The sequence below is a fragment of the Nymphalis io genome, chromosome 13 (genome assembly GCF_905147045.1).
Source record: "Nymphalis io chromosome 13, ilAglIoxx1.1, whole genome shotgun sequence".
NCBI classification, from domain to species: Eukaryota; Metazoa; Arthropoda; class Insecta; order Lepidoptera; family Nymphalidae; genus Nymphalis; species Nymphalis io.
This window is the reverse complement of record NC_065900.1, coordinates 5001338-5025651: the sequence shown is the minus strand read 5'-3', so window position 1 is coordinate 5025651 and position 24314 is coordinate 5001338. Positions and strand designations below refer to the sequence as shown.

The following is a 24314-nucleotide window of genomic DNA, read 5'->3' as shown; positions in this document are numbered from 1 at the left end:
GCTTATTATTATATAAACTATCAATGCCATTAGTTTTATTTATGCGTAGTTGGTGAGAAATATTTCAAGTGAATTATGGATAGAAATAATTTGGATCTATGTTCCTGTAGTACGTATATAGCTTAGACCATTTTAAATATTCTGCTATGCCACTATAAGTATTCCAACTTTTTTAAGTGCATCCCGTTGCGGGTCTCGAGCTCTGGTCTTGTAAATAGACCAAATAGTTATTTTTTGAAAAATGTATACAAGTCTATACCTATAATGGAGAGCAATATACTAATAGACATTATTATAAAAATATCCAAAATATTCTTATCAAATTATAGCAGAGCCGCGAGAGAATTCTACTTGAAAGAGATGACAAATGAGAATTCCACTACAGCTTTAAATCAATTGTAAGCCGAATTTTTTTTTTTTTTTTAAAGAATATGAAGGTGGACGAGCATATGGGCCACCTGATGGTAAGTGGTCACCAAACGCCCTTAGACATTGGCATTGTAAGAAATGTCAACCATCGCTTATAGCCAATGCGCCACCAACCTTGGGAACTAAGATTTTATGTCCCTTGTGCCTGTAATTACACTGGCTCACTCACCCTTCAAACCGGAACACAACAATATCAAGTATTGCTGTTTTGCGGTAGAATATCCGATGAGTGGGTGGTACCTACCCAGACGAGCTTGCACAAAGCCCTACCACCAGTATTTACATTTTTTTTATTGTTAAATTACCCTTAAGCCAAAAAATTACCCATAAGCCAAAAAAATTAAACAAGACTATTTAGACTATCATAATTTAATTTCTCTATATCTCAATTATTAGTATTTCAACAGAATAACAATTTTTGTAAGGAAAAAATAATAAATTACATCACTATTTTAAATCTAGGAGTGTTGCACTTTAATTGACTATTTTTCTCACGTCTGCTTCATTCTTTACTATCCTTGACCTTTGAATTTAGTTGGTCAAACTGAAATAAAATACAATCAATATAATTTTTTTTAATCTTCTATCTGGCGGCAAAGTTTTTTAATTATTCTGAATTTTCGTATTTTAATAGACAAAACCTCATAAATTTAGCACAAATGTTAACTTACGTTTCCAAGCACTATAATTTAGTTTTCAATAAAAAAATAGGTTTTGGTTTCATATATTGTGATTTAAACACAAACGTAAAAGGGGTCTCAAGTTATTATATAAGTTGTTATAAGCTATATTAGAAGTTAATTACTTACCGCACCCTGCACTTTCTCAACGAAGTCATTAAATCCTTTCTTCATTTGCTCAGGGTCAATTGGTTCTATCTTAAACTTGTCACGTATTGTATTCGAAAATTCATCTAAGTTAAAAGTTTCAGGCTTTGGAGCTTCTGCCTCGCGTTTCACAAAGGCGTGAACCTGTATTTAAAGACGAAGATATTTTCTTAAAAATTTTCTTAGAAAGAAATGCATTTCATTTAAAATATTGCTTATAATTGATAATATAATTTTATAAGACCAAATAATTAAATATGCTTACACTGACGAGGCAGACAGCCAGAAGGACAATTAGTAGCTTGTTCATCTTAATTATTGACACGACCTTGCAATACAGCTCCGGATCATGCACTGATGCTTTCTTAATAGCTTCCTACTTTAGCTGTTCTCTCAATTAGAAATGATCATCTTATCTGCGATCAGAGGTCACCATTTCCAAGAAAATAATTAATTTGTTTGCAATTATCATTAATTCGCTATGGAATCTAATTAATTATTAATTTTATAAGATCTTTCAAATTGGAATGTTAAAATTATTTTAAGATGTTTAAATAAAATAGTCTAGAAAATGATTCTGTTGAAAATATGACTTTTACTTATTTATCGGACCGGTGAAAACTTAATCTCGATTTTGTCTTCTAAAGCGAAAGTTTTAATGGACACAGTTTCTTAGTACAGAATCATATTATCATTAAAAACTTCCACTTACTGTCTATTACATATAACATTTCTAAGTCTTATCTTAAAATAATTCTCGAATGTTTCGATTTTGTCCTTCTAACTTGTTTATCTATTGAAGTCAGATATGTTAGTGATTTTGAATGTTGCGATCTAAATTTTGACTCCAATTTGTCACCATATCCAGCTTTAGGATTGACAAAGGCACCTGTTAAATATTTGCTATGGGTTATAGATTAACAATTTATATTCCATAGACTGATAGAAAATTTATCAGTCCGCTTCTCCGGTGCCATATGTACAAAACATTTGACATATGTACAAATTCTGCACTAATCTTTGCGATCGGTCAAAAGATCTTGATCAATTTTACTTCATAATATACTTTTATCTAATGTTCTAAGCCCTCTTGTATCATTGACCCGTTACCTCTTTAAGTGTTGTTGCTGAACGTGACACATAATCTCGTACCTGACCGAATGTTCAATAATTAAAAACTACATGTGTTCTAGCGCACTTTTATACTTGGCGGACCTCACACTTAAAAGTGAACAAATGATTTTTTTAAAGTAATAATTTATGGATTTTCTTACCTGATTTATTACTATAAAACTTCAATCTTTCTATACAAACGCATTATGTATTAATGTATACAAAAAAACTTTTTCCTGTAAGAAATGAATTAAATTCTGTTCACACTACTCTACTCTACTTACTCATCTACGTTGTTTCGTAATAAGAGAATGAATGAAACAGACAACTTCTTAAATTCCTTTCTTAATAATGGGATTCAGAGGGTCGACCAAAAAAATATATTCTGGGATTTTTTTGCTATAATGATCCCTCAAGGACATTACTTGGACATTTTCTATTCATTTATGTACATAAATGACTTGCCTGTCTAGTAGTGAACCAACACAGTATAGTATCGTTTGCTGATATTACAATTTTTTTTTTCTCGCTGGAAAAACACATTTATGTGTTTCCCCCACATGAGGTGGGGGGGTAAGTGGGTATTCCGGCGCTGAAGGCGCCGGAATACCCACTTAAAAAACCAGCGGTACCCACTCCATCTTGTCGGGGGACGTCACGGGATCGCTTGCGCATACTACCGTGCCGAAGATATTACAATATTAGTTTTTAAAATAAAATTAGAACAGGATATGTAAAGAATGCTTTGTCATTTACTATATCGGTTTATTTTAAATAATCTATCGGTTATAATAAAAACACAAAGCACGTAGAATGTAGCGCAAAAAATATAAGAAAAAATTAAAAACTAAAACCCGACTAAAAAAATATTTGACTACTTGAAAAATATGACGTGATTTTTTTAAATATTACCCAATTATCGAGTTAATTCAAGCAACGCATCGAATAAGAACTATCATGAAATATATATTTTTAAAATGTGCTAATTAGTCCTTTTAATTTGATACTTAACATCGCACATATTATACACTCTGTGAGTACACTGGCTCACTCACACTTTGAACTAAAATTTAGCAACAAAAAGTATATCCATTTTGTTACTAACGCTGAGATATTTTTTATAGAATAGGAAGGCGGTTGAACACATGGTCACCAACGCCCTTAGACATGGGCATTGTAGGAAATGTCAACTATCGTTTACATAGCCAATGCGCCACCAACCTTGGGAACTAAGATGTTATGTCCCTTGTACCTGTAATTACACTGGCTCACTCACCCTTCAAACCGGAACATAACAATATCAGGTACTGTTATTTAGCGGTAGAATATCTGATGTGTGGGTGGTACCTACCCAAACAAGCTTGCACAAAGCCTAAGCCTAACAGAAAAGAAGACTCAATGTTTTATTTTATTTTTTTAATTTATTGTTGATATGATATTTGTATTCTTCGGAAGTTGTCTGTCGGTGTGCAGTCGCGTACGGAAAATATATTCACATAATATTACGTTATTATAGTTCAATTTAGTTAGAAGCAAAGTTTTTCATAAGAATTATATTTTTTCACTATTATAACTTCATACATTTAATTACGCAATATATTTATTATATTCGTGTTTATTTTAAGCTCAATGCGTTTATGGTTTTATATACGTAAAATTGACGAGAGCTAATACTTAATAAATTAAACGCATCTTATCTTTGAATGTAAACACTATAAATATATTTTCATATGAATCATGGATTTTTTGACCTTTGTTCCTGTTATCTTATACCATATAGGTAGTAAATAGATAAACAGTTAAAACAATTGATAACTCAAGTTCAAGAACTCATATGATTGTAATTTTGCCTAATTCTAAATCATCCTAATTAAAAACAACTTAGATCATTGTGAGAGTGAAATTGCAAAGCTTATATAAGAAACTTTTCAATGTTTGTCACGTGTTCAATTTTACATGTTGTTTTTTAATAATGCATATCCTTGAAATTGAAATTTTTTTCACGTGCCGTGCAAAACTGTTCCAACCCACAGGCACGCTCATAAAACTTATTAATATTCAAAATAGAAAACCAATATTATGATAAAAAAAGAAAAATTAAAATCGGTTCACAATCGCGAAAGATATCGAGTACCTTCAAAGTTCAGCTAAATACATGTAAGAATGGATGCCACTGAATTTTGTTAATTTAGAATGATAAGCCCATGTATCGGTATCATATGAAAATATGTGTTAACAATAACAATATGTTTGTTGTATTAAACCAAGCTAGCTAAAGTCAGATGACTTCACGATCAGTAGAGCTATTCCACAGAAATCAGTCGTGAAATATCAGAAAGTGATATACGATATTGACTATAATTATATAATTTTAAATTAATTTTTTCAGTCAAAATTTCGTGAGTGAGGAATAAAGTGTACCTACTTGGAATAGAAATGTGATAGAATAGCACTGCAAATGCTTAAAATATATTTAAAACAGGATTAAGGTTTTGAATAATTACGCTGACGATATTAAAACAAATATTATTCTATCCGTTGAAAGGTGTGATGATGACAGTACTCAAGCTAAGTGATAAGCAATAAACAAGAGGCAATGTGATTTTATAGTGCCTGCTATTTCAGTGATAAAGGAAGAAGAGTTATTGGATATCCCGATAAGTATCATCCTTATTCATAGACATTGAAAACACGTCGACACAGAAGTCGTTACGTTCTATGTATATATTTGTGGATTTATAAAATATTAAAAAATATATATATTAACGTCTGACTAAAGATTGTTTTTTTTTAAATTAAATTTACAATAGAGTTCAAAATTATCTTTAAAAGAGAAAATATTAGAATAAAATAACTATTTAATCTTTAATAAATTTTATTTCTATATATTTCAATACTATTTCAGCTGATTACAATTTTTATGAAGAATAATATATTCCATAACTAAATGGAGTAAATCACATTCATTGAATATTTTTCTTACACCTGCTTTATGCTTTGGCTTCTGCGGGCTTTTGATTTAGTTGATCAAACTGAAATAAAACATAATCGATATACATTTTTATACATTTTCTTTGAATTTTAACCACGATCAAACTTTATTATTATTATTCGAGTCGCGCCTGTTAAACTTATAATCGCATTTAAAACTATACTTTAAATCTTCGTGATGTAAGTTATCCATATTTTTTTATTCATTTATACAATCGAAATAAAATTTTATAACTGAATATAATTTTTTATTTGATGATATCATCAAATAAAAAAAATTATATTTGAATATCTTATGTCTGTCAAATAGTCTTAACCATGCTAACACTATATAACACGGCATGGGGTGAAAAGATTTACGAAAAATACTTTTGGATACCATGTGTCATGGTTTTCATTGTACATTTTTATTACTTACTGCGCTATGCACTTTGTCAACAAAGTCATTAAATCCTTTTTTAAGTTTTTCGGGGTCAGCAGCATCCTTAAGAGTGTTTAGTACTTGGTCTCCAAATTCTTTGAACGGGTCAGGTTTTGTAGTTTCTGCATCCCGTTTCACGAAAGCATGAACCTGTATTTTAATATATATGTTTAAAAAACAACGCATTCAGCTTAGCTATTTCAATTACCGATATATAACTTATGAGCTATGTACGTAGCTTTGTTCAAGCTGACATATTTGCTCCTATCAGAGCAAATTATATAGATATTTTAACCATACGCGTTTGAGGCTGATATTCAAACAAAATCTTTCAAAAACGTAAATAATCGAAGACAATTATTATTTAATATTGTTGTGTTCTGGTTTGGAGGGTGAGTGAGCCAGTGTAATTACAGGCACAAGGGACATAACATCTTAGTTCCCAAAGTTGGTGGCGCATTGAAGATATAAGCGATGGTTAAAATTTCTTACATGCCAATGTCTATGGGCGTTGGTGACCACTTACTATCAGGTGGCCCGTATGCTCGTCCGCCTTCCTATTCTATATATAAAAAACAATTATAAATTTGAATCTCTATTTTTGGCATAATTATTACACTAGAACAATCTTCGTGCACGTAAATCATGCGTTTAATTATGCATAAACAGGACTAAATAATTAAATATACTTACATTGACGAGGCAGATAGCCAGAAGGACAATTAATAGTTTGTTCATCTTGATATTTGACACTACCTTACGACAAAACTCCTGATCACGCACTGATGCTTTCTCAATAGCTGACTACTTTAACTGTCCTCTTATCGAATAATAATCATGTTTGTTCATCTTATCTACGACCAGAGGTCACCAGTTCCAGTAAGATAATTAATAAATTTGTTTGCAATCATCATTTGTGCGCTGTGGATTCTAATAATCTATGTAATTTACTATTTGACGATGTTTCAAGCTGGTTACTGGGTAAACTTAATACATATGTATTAGTTTAAGTTTAGAATTGTATACATATCGAAATAATTTTAAGTAAAATATTGACTTACATACCTATATACAGAATTTATTTACATAGCATACAATTTTAGTCATCCTGTAAAATACTAAAATTATCTACTAGCGATTCACTCGGATTGCTTCCATAGTTCTTTCTTCAAAAATGAAGACTTTTTGTCACTACCTTCAAGTAAAAATTTTCAAAAATTCTTTAGTTAGCACTAAATGTATAAAAGAAACTCGTATGTAAATTTTTTAATAGTTTTTAATAGTTTAAAAAACTATTAAAAAACTATTAAAAAAAAATTACATTTCATGTTCTTAGTGCCAGTAGTTCCGGCTGTGCGTTGATATATCAGTCAATCCGTTAATTTCATAAAGTGGACACGACGAAAACACATAACAGACTTTTGATAGTATTCAAATATCCTCAGAAAATTCAATAAAAGAATATAAATAATAAACTTTGTTGTAAACATAAAAGAAGCGAATTATAATAATTTTAAATGATGTATTTTTAAAATACCGCGATGAAATTAATTCTCTTATATTTCATCTTTTATATTTCCGATGTTTTGATTAAGTTATTATTAATATTAACCCATGTTTGTACAATTACATTGTCATCCAAATATTACGATACCATAATTATACTTTGTTAGTATTTATTTACGAATATACCCGCGAGTCGAAGTGCGTGATAATCTATTTTCTTTTACCTTTTCTGTCAGAATTTCTTTAAAATTTCCTCTCACGTACACATTTCGTATTCTACACATTCTTGTCATTCCAAGCATCCATCTCAATATTCTCTAAATTTTGGGAAGAATGAGTTCACCTCTCATTCGTCATGTTATTGGCCTATCACCGATTGTAACAAAATGTTTGGGGAAAATTTCACACAATTTAGTTTCTTTAGTAATTTTAGTTCACGGTTTTGTTTATGTATCCACCCTGGTTTGATTCTATACCTAACTTCTTGGGCTATTACATCATCATACTCTAAGTGAACTGGACTTATATATACATATAATTACCGACATAAACTATCTTAACAGCAAACAGCATTGCCAGGGTTGCTCCTTCTGTATTTCCAATTTTATAGCGCATATTACTAAAGAAGAGATTAAGTCTTTAAGGCGACTCCTAGTGTAGCCAATCAACACACTGAATTCGTTAACGATTGTAGTTGCCGACTGGTCACTTAAATGTATTTGTATATATACAGCTATCACCACCAAATTAATGCGGGGCACTAAGTCATATAACTTCTCGAGGTCAACGAACACTAAAAACAAAAATCTTAAAACAATAAATTTAAATTTTGAAGAGTAATTCATATAAAATTTATTTTATTGCAAAAGCAAATCAGCTTGATAAGGGAAATTGGAAATTTCTCTATCCACATTGGATGGAGTGAAATGGATGCGGATCGTTTTCAAAATAAACACGTAAATCTCCTTCGACCGTTTCAGCGTTCACTGGCAGAGATGTCGGTGAAATATGTTCTGTCGGCCATTACTATTTTTTCTATCTCTCTTTTAAACACTACTCAATAGTCACGATTGTCCACACGTATCATATGAAGATTGGTGGTGGTGATTATAGAATTCGTACAATTCTAGTGTAACAATTTACATAAGGGACAGCTATTTAGCAACTAAGATTAAAAACGGAAAAAAAATTTACTTATAGCTTAATTAATAAATTAAAATTTTAAGGGAGACAACTGACATAGACAAGGTAACAATAAAACAAAAAAAAGTTACCTTCTACAATTTTGTCTATGACGTGCAAACACATCAAATAAAACGTCTGTGGAGACTACATGACAATATAAATAAAAACTACTTTATTAAATTAATGGAACGTTACGTCGTTATAATGACGATTACAAATATTTAGCCACATATATACATAATATATGATATACATAATATATGCCTAGAACTCTATAGCCTATTTAATGTCTAAAATACAAAACATAATTTTTTATTACTATTTTAAATTAACTATATATAAATTTATTTATTATACACAAAAACCTTCCCGTGAGAACAACGGAGAGACTAACAAGCTAATCATTTTTATGCTTTTGTAAAACGATATTAGTTTTGTATTGTTATTAGATCTCAACTCTTAGTAAATTAACTAAGAATATTTAAAAGAAAATATTTATGTTTTATTATTTAATATTCAAAATGATTAAATGGTAAATAATCAAAATTGTTACAATTGCTTCTTATCTTAGCAGCACGATACACGTATTCAAGCTCATTAATATCTTAAGCCATTATGATTTAGTGATAAGGCACAGACGACACCCTTTTGTTTAACTCTAACTTGTAGTATTTGCTTAGGACAGTTTATTTGTTTGCTAAAGATGTAAACGAATGAACGGACATTTCCAGTAAAATATTGAACTAAAGATTTAATAATATAAATTGTTAAGGAATTAAAATTTGTTTATCGAATTAAAAGTGACTTAAATATATAATTCATTTTTATCATTAGTTATAGGCCTCTGTATCAACGAGAACAGATATTTTCTAATATCTAGTTCTAATTTGAATTTCTTATTACGGCTCGGCAGGGAGTCGGCACCAGTGTGGTCGGTTTATACGCGTATATTGTCGATTTTAAATAACAATACAGAAGAAGTCCATAGAATTTATATTAGGGCTAAGTGGTAGCTTGGACCAATTCATGTCACCTCTCTTAATCAATTAACGGATAAAAGTTTTACGAGCTCTTAAGAGAGACCTGTTGTACGTGTGTGGCGTGACTCCGTGTATTGTAACTATGTTCATTGATCAAAGCCAGCAAAATGTTAATGTTCAGTTACCAAGAAGTTTTCTAACAGGGTGTTTCTTTTCCGAACCGGTGGTAGTTTCGAGTTTGACTATCAATAAGCAAGTGTAATACTTCAATGTTGAATAAAGACCGCTCTGAATGGACTGTAATTACGATTTCCTTTCCTAATTCCTTTCGCATACGCATAACACACCTTTCTCTTCTGTAAAACATTTCATTGCAAATAAAATACTTAATAAAATTAGTTAATCGGTTTTTTGTTTTCGGAAATATTGAGCTAAATGAATTACTTTATTTTGACGTTATGCTAGATGAATAAGCTGATAAATATTTAGGTAAGTTCAAATTCACCGCACATGATGAGTTATATACACAAGCTAAACATGAAAAATTGCTTTTATTAATTAAAGATAAATTAATAGTTAAAGATTGCGTTAGGACTGTTGAAGGAAAATAAACCCATTAGTTAAATCAAGGGTTACTTCTTGGGTTTGCTACGTAATTTATTTACGTTTCAAGCGTTTGGTACATACGGCATGTGAGCCTATTTTGAAGATAAATTGCTAAAACATTAATAAGAACTCCAGTTCGTGATTTCGACCCCTGCTCAAGAGATGCATTTGCTTAGGAGTCCGTGACCTTAATGGCTTGTTCATTGGTCAGAACTAAATGAAAATGAGCGCAAGATGACTTCTAGAACTAACCGTGGTTCAAATCCCGCATATGGAAATAACATTGTTAATGGTATATAGAAAACGCATTAAGAATGCAGTACATGAGTTTTTGAATATCGTCAAATGCAATATACTGAATGGTAGATTTACATTAAATTAATTCATTCATTAATCTGCTAGACCGAGCTGAACAGAACTAAGCTATTTAATTTTGAAATATCAGATAAACAATTACGTTAAACATTTCTAATTTAAAACAGTAATTACTGAAGATGAATGATTTATATAAATTTATTCTTGCACTTGTATATTACGTTATCTTAACTTAGATTATATTATTATAAATTACAATAATATTTCAAATACTTTAACTTGTCAATGTATTTCTCTGAATATAACCTTTGCTATTGAATTGCGAATTAAAAGGTATGGACGAATATATTGTAAATTATTTTATTCGTATAAAAATTTGTTTTATGATGCCCGGAATTATTTTAACGAGTTATTTTCATATCGCACAGAACCGTGTCATGAGCACGTACGGAACGTAATCACGTATGTTTTCATTATATATCAGTTATTTCAATAACATGCGTATTCTCATTATTGCTTTTAAAAACACATGTTAATTAATATCAACTGCAATTTACCTCTTATTTGAAGATGATGATGATGGAGATCCAAGGGCATTTAACTGAAAACAAAAATCATAAATTATAGAAGTTAAGATTTTTATCCCGCTTCCTTGTGAATTATCATTTTATTTACATTTTATTATATGAACTGCTATACGATAAATTTTAATAGTAATGCAATTTTAATTGTAATAGGATAGTTTGTATTAGAAATTGGTACTGTTACAAATATATAATAATAATATTTTCTTCATTAAAGGTATAAACCAAATACAATATACAGTACAGTAACAGCCTGTTAATATCTCACTGCTGGGCTAAGGCCTCCTCTGCCTTTTGAGGAGAAGGTTTTGGAGCTTATTTCACCACGCTACTCCAATGCGGGTTGGTAGAATACACATGTGGCAGAATTTCAATGAAATTAGACACATGCAGGTTTCCTCACGATGTTTTCCTTCACCGTCACGAGATGAATATAAACACAAATTAAGCACATGAAAATACAGTGGTGCTTTCAAATATACAAAGGGATACAATGAAAAACACTAAAATAAGCCTACTAAAATCAAAACCACTTCGAGTGACGACGGTAGCTAGAATAAGAATATTAATTACTACACGAAATGTTATATAAACGAATTCAGTAGCATGACATACATAAAGAAATTTTGTTTACAGCCTGTAGCTTAATATTTTTATTTATATTTTACATAAATCATTAATATAAGAGACTGAAATTGTTTGAAATTGCAACAAAACTTACCGCTTTGGATTTTTTTTCAAATTGAGATTTGCGTAAGTTGTTTGTCGTTAGCTTCCTTAATCGGTTCCAATAAATCTGTTGTCCTCTTTACAATACGCATACGTATAGCAAAAGCACCGAAACCAACAAACTAACAGCCGGGCTGCTATAATAACGGATCCTTATCTTATGCTCGGATGAACGATATGTCGGTAACTGGAGTAGCTTTATGGGATGAGCTTCAAGCTATTTCTTTAACAGAGATTCTAGATTAACTTTTTTTTCTTCCTCGTCAAATAAAAATCAAAATATTTTTATTCAAATAGACTTTTACAACTACTTATGAATCAAACAACGGTTTGAAATGTGGATTCTACCAAAAAGAATGGGCAAGAAATTCGGTATTTATACTTTTTTTTTAATACAAATTTGTATAAATTACATACACTTAGTACCTGCACGAGATCCAGCAATCATTCAATCAATGCATTTTTGTCAGACATATATAATTCAGATACAGTTTATTTTTTACAACTAATAAAAGCCTGGTTAATGGCAGCTTAAGTAAAAACGATATTAAAAAATCTTAATGAAAGTTATGAAACTGATCCCTTTATATTATAAAATGCACCGTAGGTTTACTTAAGGTTTATTTAAAGCAAGTAAGCGTTACTTGCTTCAAACAAACCTATATTATTATATTATCACTATAATATTAACTATATATAAACTTTTTATTGTAATAAATAAAAATATAGTTTAAAATACACAAAAAAAAAACATTTATTAACATTATTATTATGAATAATGTGTGTTATTATATACTTTCTGTTGTATTTATTGCGAGGTATAAATATAAATATTATATATAATTTATATTATATTCATTAAAAAAGTTATGATTATTATTTCTTGTTATTATTAAATAAATATGAGTTCAACTTTATAAAATATATTTAATTAGTTACGCTATCCAACACCAGGATCACACACAAAAACATTTATAGTTTTCGACAACGTATTAAAATTTTAGAGGGAATTATATCAATCTAATCTTAAACTATAGATAAATCACGATACCTGCTTCTTATATACTATTGATAGAAATAAGGTTAATACAATTTACATTAAATATATAAATAAAACAACTGCCTTATAAAGCTGTTACGTGTTACGTATAGTATATTATAATAATCAAGTAATTTTTTTAACTGTGTTAATTTATAAAGAAGTCAGTTGTAGAACAACATTTTAATAATTAACAGCCGTTGCAGCAATCATTATTAACCAGAACCCCTCAGAAATCTGTACTTTTGTTGTATTGTTTTTGAGGTTAAGTAACAGTGTAACTACAGACACAGGGGACACAACATCTGAGTACCCAAGGTTGGTGATGTAATGTGTTATATTTCTTACAGGACCAATATCTATGGACATTGGTGGCCACTTACCATGAGGTGGCCCATTTTCTAGCCTGTCAAATCGTTTTCAATAAAATAAAATAAATCAGTAGTATATAATGCCTTGACTTAAAGTAAGGGAAGTTCTTGAAAATATTTTTTTTAATTTATAATTATTAGATAGTTTTTGATAAAATAAATTTATATTGAATAAATTGATTAATTTACACATATTTATTCTTATCATATAGCAGAAAAAAAGAAAATGACTTTCACTATAAAAATATTACACAATTTTATAAATGTGATACATAAAATTAGCATAAGAAGTTTAACAAAAACAAACAATAACTTTTACAATTTTTTATTTAATTTTAAAGGTTTTAGTACATAGTTTTTTTTATATGTTAATACATGTCAAAATATTATTTATGCAAACACCAATTTATGATTCTGAAATATTCTATTTATTATTATTATATCAATTTAAGGTTAAATTTTATAATTATTATTCGGCTGTAGCAGCAGGTTCAGTGGCTTTGTCTTGACCCTCTGTTGTAGATTCCTTATCTGCTACAAGTTGAATAATTACGTCATTCATACAACGATCATCATCTTCTTCATCATTAGGACGTCCCAGTAGTGTATCGAACTGGAAAAAAATAGATTTTTTAGTGTATGTAAACTTTAAAATAGGATTAATCAGCTTGAAGACATTTCTGCGTTTGTAGTAGCGTAATGTGACTACACACATTGTAACTAAAACCGGAATGAACCAGTTTTGCGCGAGCAATAATATGCCTCGAACTCTCGCGTAGCTTTGGAAGTGTAATTTTGTTAATTATTCTTTTCTTGCTAATTACCAGCATAATGAATGTTATAATAACGTACTGGGACAAAATTTAATGCAATAACTAAGTAGAAAATGTTTGCGTACATACTATTAAAGAGAAAAAGTAATTTCATAGTTGACTCGAGGTCTAAAATACAATATTAGAACAAATTATCATTTTCATGATTTTTTGGATGAATTTGAGGATGATGTCAAAATAAAAAAATATATATAAAGTATTTGTTTCATTATTAATCTGCTGACGGTACAAATCAAAAAGAAGCAAAATCAGCTTAACGACGTTTTTGTTACTACTACTGATGGTCTTTAAGCTGATTTGGCTGTACTCAATAATCAATTGATGAGGCTCAACGAAGAATAGCCAACAGGAGATATTATAGAGCTCGCATGTATGTTCGAACACATAATCTGATGGGATGATGGGATGTTTTCGCCACTCATGGCGAACATCCCATCCCTCCCACGCCCTCCTTGAGAATGGGTGTACAACGTATATATTATTCATATATTCTTTGTTGTTGTTATATGTGTATGTATGTATATTTTCGACTATTAATTACCGCCTTCACAAATTTCCGCTTAGCCTAAAGGTTGACTGGTAGACAATGCTTTTAGGCATTCTGCCTTTTGTCATACTACTCAATGTGGTGGGCAAAAAGTTTTTAATTAAAAAAAAAAAATATATATATATATAGTAAGAACCATGTTTATTCCTATTATTCTGTCTACCGTATTCTTATACACGGATGTTGTTAGATATTTTCATTGTCATTATTACATACACATATGTAACTAACAAGAGTTAGTGAATAATATTTGTTTAGACTTAACGTTTACTTGTCTCGGAATGTTTGAGCTTGTCTCCTGTAATTGTGTGTTTTATATCGATCACACAAATAAGACAACTCGTATGTGCAAACGCAGTACATAAAGAAAATATTAAAGTCATATCTATTATATAATATCGAGGTAGCATTAATAGCTCTGCAGAAAAAGAAATTAAAAAGTATATATAATTTACTATATTTTTCTCGGAAACTTAAGATTAACGTAATATAATAAAAGGATTTCATCGATTCGAAACATCAAACTGAAAGCCTCATTTCTTCTTACCGAGATTAATATTTATGATAAAGAAATATTCTAACGTATCTATGCTATGTATACAGTCACTTTTATAATATATAAAATTAAAAAATTATTAATAAATGGTACTAAATTTAAAATTATATTAAAAAATTTTCAACAGTTTTCTCTCGTTAACTTAACAACTTTTTATCACATATTAAGAAACATCGAATGTGGTCGATACTCAGGGGCAGACCGTGACTTTGTAGGGTCCTGGGCTAATAGTTCTTAGAGGCCTGCCTAATAAATCAATTAATTGCTTATTTGTCAAAAAAATATTTTGTTAACGTTTACAAGTACACGTACAAAAAACAGCCACACTAACAGCAGCTATGAGATAATTTCAAAAGAAATCAACAGGTTATATGTAGGCACTAGATTCTGCCCGCTTCGCTCGTGAGGTGTGACATTTTATGATTATATATTACAACAAACGAACTACATTAGTGTAATATTAGTATGGATAAAGCAACATTTCTGCACTTTTGTCCTATAAATTCATTTATTTGCTTATTGAAATAAAAACATAAAATCATGATTTTTTTATTTCAACGTAAGAATTTTCTTTTGCCGTTTATGTGATATATGAAGTATCCATAACTTTTAAGTATTAACTTATTAGTAAGCTAAACTCAGTCTACTATAAACAAAAACATTTAGTTAGTTTGTCTCTTTGACACGGACGACCTACTTACAGAACTGCAAATTACTGAGTTTGCAAGAAAATTCACAGAAAACAAGCATCAGTGAGTACCTCCTATTAGTCTCGAGAAAAAACAACCACAACCAGCGACGTGGATACCTTATGATAATATAATGAGAATAAATATTAATATATCATATATCGATTTGAAATATAATAAGATAATAAAAAAATCGTAAGGTTTTGCTTATTACGCTTGTAATAAACAAAAAACCAATTTTTTTTTAATTATTGACAATTACTCAATACAAATTAAAAAAATTAAAATAACATATTAACAAAACCACGAAAAAACATGTATTAATAAAAATACAAAACTATATTTTTTATGAAAAAATTTAAACTAAGAAAATATAAAACGGATGCTACAAATTATAATAAATAACTAATAGAATTTCTTTATATTCATCGAGCGGTTTTTTTTTATTATGAATGAAATAATATGCGCGTATGACATTGACATTTAAACTACACTATCTTTTTGCAGATAAAACACATATGCCTAAAGATATAATTTAAAGAACTATAATTGCGTTATTTAATTTTTTCGATTCGAAGACCAAAATTTTTTTACGATTGTCTAAGTACTGTTAAAAACCACAAAACAATCTTAAAACCGAAATATTTATTGGTTATGAATGTTATTTGCTTATACAATATATAATATATGTGTGCGTAAATTATAGTGGAAACACGTTTACAAATCTAACTAAACGCTCTTTGGTAAAATTTAACTTAAATTTGTTGATTTGATAAGGTTCTATCCGAAAACAAACAAACATATAATTACATACAATCAAGGTTAGACTGTTATATTATAATTCATATATTGTTTTAATTCCTGTATAATTAATTATTAAAGTATTCTATTTCACAGTTGTCAATCAACCTTTATAGCAGAACAGAGATTAGAAGAATAAATAGACATGCTTAAAATAGCTTCGACTCCAATCTATCCATATGATGTAATATTATTATTGTGTTTTAATTATATGATTCTATTCGAATCAGGGAATTTTCAGTACGTTTTACGGCCGTTTTACCTGTTTTATTTCATTGTAACAGTAAAAGCCTGTGAATGTCCCACTGATGGGCTAAAGCCTCCTCTCCTTTTTCGAGGAGAAGGCTTGGAGAGTGGGTTAATGGAATGCACAATATGTGGCAGAAATTCAGTGAAATAAGATACGTGCAGCTTTCCTCACGGTGTTTTCCTTCACCGTCAAGCACGAAATGAATTAAGCACATGAAAATTCAGTGCTGCTTGTCCGGGTATGAAGCTACGATTGTCCGATAAGATTCACGCGTTCTAACCACTGGGTGTAGTAAAAAAATTAGATTAGTTCAATGGCATTTTCCGAAACCGACGGGCTTAAACTATTTATATAAAAAAACTTACCAGGAAATTAATATAAGGTAATATAGAATCCAGTTCTCTAGCGATTTCATCATCTATATCTTCGAGTTCATCCATAACTGATGTAAGGTGATAGTTAGTTGATTTCGTTGAATTGTTCACGAATAGATGAAGAGAATCCTTTGAAGCTGACTTGCTGCTTGATTCAAGAGGCAGACATTGTACCTATTGAATCATCAATATTGTTATCATTTACTTGCCATAGTATTGAAACTACACCGTTTAATTTTTTGACCAAATTAAACAGAAACATGAGCCAACTTTATGGCTCCATAGTGATCCATACTATGCTCAACAAATGACTGTTCTATCATCTATATTTACTATTGGTACAGAAATATAATTAAAACTATATATTTTATATTGTTTAAATTAGAAGTTTTAATTGAGAATATAAATCATATTGAGGATTTTTTTATTATTAATGACAATGCAGTCCATTTTGAAAGCTACATCAATTTTTTTTTAATAGGAAGGCTAAACGAAATTTTATTTATTGTTGTTTTTAATTCCATCACATACCTTTTGAAATGTTTCATACATTTAAAAAATATCAAACAAATTTCTACCTATAATATCCATGATAAAATATATAAATTCTCTAAAAAAATGATCGAAACTTAACCATCAACCGTTACGAATTTATAATTTAATGTTTATTTTTTTTAGATTAATAAATTGACATACTTATTATTAATCACGAACTTCTATAAAGTAACTTTTCCAGTATATAAGTAGCAATGTCAATATGTAAAAAACAATAGGACGTCGATTTTGGACTACTTGTTTTTGGGGACAACACAGTAATTTGGTATTCTCGAACTAGCCTGATTAAAAAACTTTTGTTTTCATTTGTTTTGACAAGTTCTAAACTCAATGACAAAACGAATAAATAATGAACGCGTAAATTTTGCAAGCTTTATAAACTAAGCCTTACTTCTTACGATTTCAATACTATAATTTATTCGATCTATAATAATTTGATCTGGTTGGTTTTATGAAACGGAAATTTTGCTAACGTATAATGTACAATTTTTAACCAATTTAAAAGAGTAAAAAAATAAATGAAGCCCTTTTTTAAATTTGCTAAAAATAGTCTTCTTAGGATTATACCCATTAAATTAAGTTAAAAGTAATTAAAGTCAAAATACAACTATAAAACTTACATAGCAAAGCAACGAAGCTAAAACCAAAAAGCAAATATTCGACATTTTGAAGAAAATTTAATGAAAACACTTGCACGAAATATTAAACACTAAACAATTCTGTATATTGTACCTGTTTAAATATAAATACATTTTTAATGATTTTAGAAACATTAAAAAGTCACGTCTTACAAAATTATCAATTCCAAACGCAAATGCCCCAATTCCAGTAAGCTATTTCAACGTCAAACACACCGATAACGCTAGTTTTTCTTATAAATGGTCAAAACAAAACTTAAACGTTTTTTTGTCTTAATTTTTTTGTCAGAACATTTTTCCGGTTAAATAACTTTTAACTAGAAAGTATTATAAGTAAGTACTTATTAATAAATAAATAATAATAAAAAGTAGAAAATATGTTTCTTTTAATAGTTAATAATGTCTTTCTAAGAAATCATAATAGTCTATTTTATTAAATAAATAAAAATGTATATTTGTATTATTAAGTTCACTTGGTCCCATATAAAGTACTTCCCCGAAATAACTAATATTAAATAACTACAAGTGAAGTCAATACGTGCGTGTTAACAAACAATAGACATTATATCCTAGAAATCCTTAAGAATTATAAAGTAAAAGCAGATAAAATATTTGATTAATAAGAATTAATATTGATAAAATAAAATTTGTATAAAATTCTATTATCATACAAACATGTGTGAGCGCTGAATTTTGTTCACGTGAATTTATATGTATGTTCTTTGTTAGGTTTTATATAATATGTATATTAAGAATTTATATTGAATTTTATTATTATTTTGTAATGTATAGACAATCAGAAATATAATGTACTATCAAAATTTATCGCTTTAGCATCTGTTGTCAGTTTGTTCGTCAGTTCTGTCAGCATCACGCAATAACTTCACCGATTATGATGAAACTTTTTCGTTTAAAAACCTATCAATATTAAAAATTCTGCTATATATTTTATCTTAAAAATATGATGACGGGAGCCAGATATGATTGATTAACCTATTAAATATTTCTTATAAATAATATAAAATTATTACAATTTTATATTTTAGGTGCATTAAAGGTAATGAAGCGATAAGTTTGTATTTATTTAATATTAAAAATTGTGCACTTCATACGCCCTGCTTGCCCGACTCTATAATTTTTTACCCCTTCAGAGGTGTTTGTGTAAAACGAAGAGCATACACAGCGACTTCCGACCCGGAAACTGGGGCATATCAAGCATAGCCCTAATGTGAGTGGTGCCGTGCTCTTCAAACCTTTTCTTAAGTTGAAATGATAGGACGAGAGTATAAATGTTTTACTAACACTTTCTATTGATGAACATTTTATTCTGAATCACGCTGTTCAAATAGTCTTTTAAAAAGTATATTAAAATAATCTTCGTATTGTGTTCAATAATAAAACGGTTACTGCATAGTTCAGAAAAGGTCGTAATTTAGATTTTGGCTTTATATTGGAATAGCTATTGTTATTTGTTAACACAGATAGTTTGTCAAATAGGGGTGGGAATAATAATATCAATTTTCTTGATAATAATTTCTTTGAAATAATTAATAAGTACAAAGTTATGGATTACATAATTGTTGCAGGCTTGCGTCTTTTTTTTTAAATAAGGAATCTTATTGCTTATACAAAAAATATGTCATTTATAATATTCACTATTATTTGTTTTATTTTCTATTAATATATCTTAATATATTTGAAATTACATTAAAAATATTTTTTGAATATTTATCCTTTACATAATTAATTATGGGCTTTTATTTTTAATGAGTACGGAATTGTAGCAAAAGTATATAAAAGTGTTTAAAAACGAAAATCTGAATAAACTATTCTTTTAAATTTCAATAAAAAAATGTAAGAACAAATCTTCAACTTTTACATAAATATTATTTTTACATAATTATTATTAACTATTTGTTACAATATTATAGTTCTCTACTAATAAAATTTATTTAAGATTTACTTTTTTAAACAAAAATATTAGATAGCGAGCATGATATCCATGTATCCTTAGGATCTTTGATAGTATATTTCTGAACAAAGGATGTTAAGCGAACTCAGTTAAAGTTGAGATGGGATAAGACATAAAATTCTACCAACTTTTCCTAGAGGAAAATTGAATATTCATGATGTAGACGGCAGCGATCTGACGTTGATACAATGATCGTGAAAATTCATTTAACGGTTTTCTCTTAAATAACTGCTATTAGATTCCAGAGACCATTTATTGAATGAGAAATTAATATTGTGAAAAAAAATATGCTGTTTTTCTTCCGTAATGTACGGAGTATTAAAATATTATATATGAAACCATTTCGAAATTTATACTGGTAATAGGGCTTTGTGCGAGCTCGTCTGGGTAGGTACCACCCACTCATCAGATATTCAACCGCAAAATAGCAGTACTCGGTTGTGTTCCGGTTTTGAAGGGTGAGTGAGCCAGTGTAATTGCAGGCACAAGGAACATAACAATTTAATTCCCAAGGTTGGTGGCACATTGGCGAACTAAGTGATGGTTAACATTTCTTATTATGCCAATGTCTATGGGCGGTGGTATCCAGTTACCATATTATTCTATAAAAAATCTAATAACACTTGGAAATTTCAGATAGGACTGCAAACAGCTAAACTTAACTTTCGTAAGGTGATAATCTGTTAACTAATGTTTATCACAGGGTCTAGTATATTTATTTAACATATATATATATATATATATATATATATATTATAATTATAAGAAAAATGGTCCTTAGAGCTTATGCAAGCAACTTATATATATATACATATATATATATATATATATATATATATATATACATATACATATATATGTATATATATATATATATGTATATGTATATATATGTATATATATATATATATACATATATGTATATGTATATATATATATATATATATATATATATATATATATATATATATATACATATACATATATATATATATATATATATATATATATATATGTATATATATATAAGTTGCTTGCATAAGCTCTAAGGACCATTTTTCTTACGGTTTTTTAATTTTAATTTTAAAAATAATTTCAATAGTTTTCAAGAATTTGTTTTCGAAAAATACAGGGTAATACGCAATAATTATAAATATATTGAGAGGTTAAATTTTAATTGTATTTTGTCGGACCAAAGACTTGGCAATAGTTAGTTATTAAGCCCCAAATAAGAATAACAATTCACTGAAATTCTGTCACGAGTGTATTCCACCAACCCGCATTGAAGCAGCGTGGTGGGATAAGCTACCTTCTCCTCAAATAAAGGAGAGGAGGCCTTAACCCAGCAGTGGGACATTCACAGGCTGTTACTACTAAATGCTATTAAAATGATGAATACTACTAAAATAAATGACAAAACTAATTCAGGCATAACAAAATCTTTACTCATTTAAACGTAATATTCTTCGAATTATCGTTCATTATAAATTAATTTGCAGATAAATTGTTTTCACAAAGATTATTGACTTTCTATCGTATATTACAACATAAATCATACTATTTAGCTTTAATAATATATATATATATCGTGCTTTAGATTCAAGCAACAGTGGAGTTCCATATCTTTTACATTACAAATTTTTATTTTGTTATTTTCCGGACGCCATCATTTTTTAATCAATTGAGAATTAAATTACAAACAAGGTTTTTTTATTATTTATCAATTTACTCAACTATTATAAAAACAAATTAAGCTGTATATCTATTTTCTGTTTTTCCAACTTAGTTTGTATTATTGCTTCAGTTACGATAAATGTAAGCCAAATCACGCCACATAATGCCTAAAAGCCTATTTTGAATTACCATTACATCTAGGGCGACGTTATGTAAATCCTTAGCCTCTTACGTAAGTCTCGGAAACCCTTTTGCTCTTCTATCTTCCTTATTATTATTTTTATACATTTTTATAATTTTAATATTTTGTAACAATTCATAAAAATTACTAAAAATTCATACTTTTATTTTTCTTTACAAAAAGTAGGAATTGAGGATTTTTTTAAGTAAAGATAATCTACCTTATATTGCTTCCAAGTTTCAATGAAAAATATAGAATTGAGACGTTCTTTTAAAAAATCAGACATTTCATATTTACTTACCCAGAGATTAATCAGATACCGTGTGAGTTAAATCAACTGTCAAAATAATCTTATTTCATCATGAGCATTCCATACAACACATATAAAAAGTCAAAGAAATATATAATAAAATAAGGGTAAGCGTAACTACGTGAAAGTTGTAGGTTGGATATTATAGTACTCACTCTATATAAGGCAATAATAATGCAATAAAAACGAAGTGTTATTTCAATAATAAAACAGAAAAAGAAACATCACTATGCAAGGTCTAGTTAATGGAACATGTTATGTGATCTGAATCTTAATCGAAGATCGTGACATCAAATCCTGGCGAGCATAAGTGAAACAACATTGAGTATGAAATTCGGGTCCATGTATACCAACCGTAGTAGGGAAGTTCCAAGCCTGTTGCTTGCTACTTTTTTTGAATACTTAAATTCCTATTTCTTACTTCACGTGACTAGGCGCTATCCAATAGCATCGACATATGAACATAGCTAACTTTCTTAACTGTGGATTCAACTTGTGTATCTGTTTTCTTTTTTTTTTGCGTTATCAATCCTTTAAAAGCAGAGATTCTGTACAAAACAAGAGTATAAAACGGCTCAAGGCGTCAATTAAATGATAAAACTTTTCAAATTTAGCACCAAAGCAATTTTCTGCGAGCAATAAATTCACGAATATCCATGAAAAAGGTTTAAGAAATAAATCTTTTGTTGGATATAAACTCTTAATAGTAACGCTTGAAATTAGAATCATGAAAGTGATAACAGATTCTGATGATGTCCTTTAGAACGATTTCGGCCACAGACACCATTTTTATCTATTAGTTTAGTAGCAGTATAAATAAGTAATAGGGGTATGTTTTTTAAAACGTGCTGCTAATTATTTCAGCATTTTCGATAATCTCCTTAGGGTTTTTTATATGATTAATTTTACATTCTTTTTATTAAGATCGACTAAAATATATCGCAAATATTAAAGTAGATTTAATCGTAACAAGGGACAATTTATATGCATGAGGCATTATTTATAACTATTTAATTAAAGGCAAAAATACCTTTGCCAGAAGTACACGTAAATATACTATTAATATAAATAACAAAATTAATTTCGATTAGCGCATTTTCACACGCACGCGCTGGCTGCACGGACACCGTGCCATGTTAAATAGTAATGCATATAATTATGACATATTTCACATGGAACGGTCACTACCACGACTCGACACAAGCCACTTAGACATGATACGAACGCAACATGCGCCTCTCAACATGTAAAGGATTTAATCATGCCATTTGACCGGTAACAGAGATTGGACTCTTCCATAGAAATGTTTGACATAATTGACATTGCTATGATATTTCTGATATCACAAGTAGTAAGTAGCTTGTAAGTAGCAACTTACAAGCAAGCGGAGAGAGAAAATTCCTCTCACATATATTACAAAGTTGAAGATGATGTCATCGGTCATATAACTATATAAGTTATAATTTATAATTAATGATCACTATGTCGCCTACGTGACGATGGCTTTGACGGTAACCTAGTGTGAAGAGGCTTAGCTTAACAATATTTTTGTACAGATCTTACTTCATTTATTTCATAATTTAATCGTTTAATATTTAAAATTTGAATTACTTTGAAAATTAATTTTATTTTAGCCGCGAAGAGTAATCTAAATGTAAAAATAAATTGTTTTCAATTCATAACAACTTTCAGACGAACTGGCATCGACAAATGACGCCTTACATTTTTGTAGAGAAAGTTTTATGTACATTGTTAGAGGCGAGTTGTGGCTCTAATAAGACTTTCAGGACTTCGCACGTGTCTGAGGATACACGAGCCTTAGCAATATCTTAAGTTTG

At 29.2% G+C, this 24314-nt stretch overlaps 3 protein-coding genes across 3 annotated transcripts in view; 1 reads left to right on the top strand and 2 right to left on the bottom strand.

Annotated features, from left to right (window-relative positions):
• LOC126772801 (suppressor of lurcher protein 1) overlaps positions 1–24314 on the top strand; it is a 216313-nt gene that overhangs the window by 106571 nt on the left and 85428 nt on the right. The window lies entirely within an intron of this gene.
• Positions 5227–6629, bottom strand: LOC126772888 (uncharacterized). Its single transcript, XM_050493494.1, has 3 exons — positions 6475–6629; positions 5779–5931; positions 5227–5401 (listed from the first exon to the last, which is right to left on the bottom strand). The coding sequence occupies exons 1-3, from the start codon at positions 6517–6519 to the stop codon at positions 5360–5362; spliced, it is 240 nt and encodes a 79-aa protein (XP_050349451.1). The 5' UTR covers positions 6520–6629; the 3' UTR covers positions 5227–5359.
• Positions 13406–18470, bottom strand: LOC126772879 (uncharacterized). Its single transcript, XM_050493485.1, has 3 exons — positions 18322–18470; positions 17138–17320; positions 13406–13709 (listed from the first exon to the last, which is right to left on the bottom strand). The coding sequence occupies exons 1-3, from the start codon at positions 18364–18366 to the stop codon at positions 13566–13568; spliced, it is 372 nt and encodes a 123-aa protein (XP_050349442.1). The 5' UTR covers positions 18367–18470; the 3' UTR covers positions 13406–13565.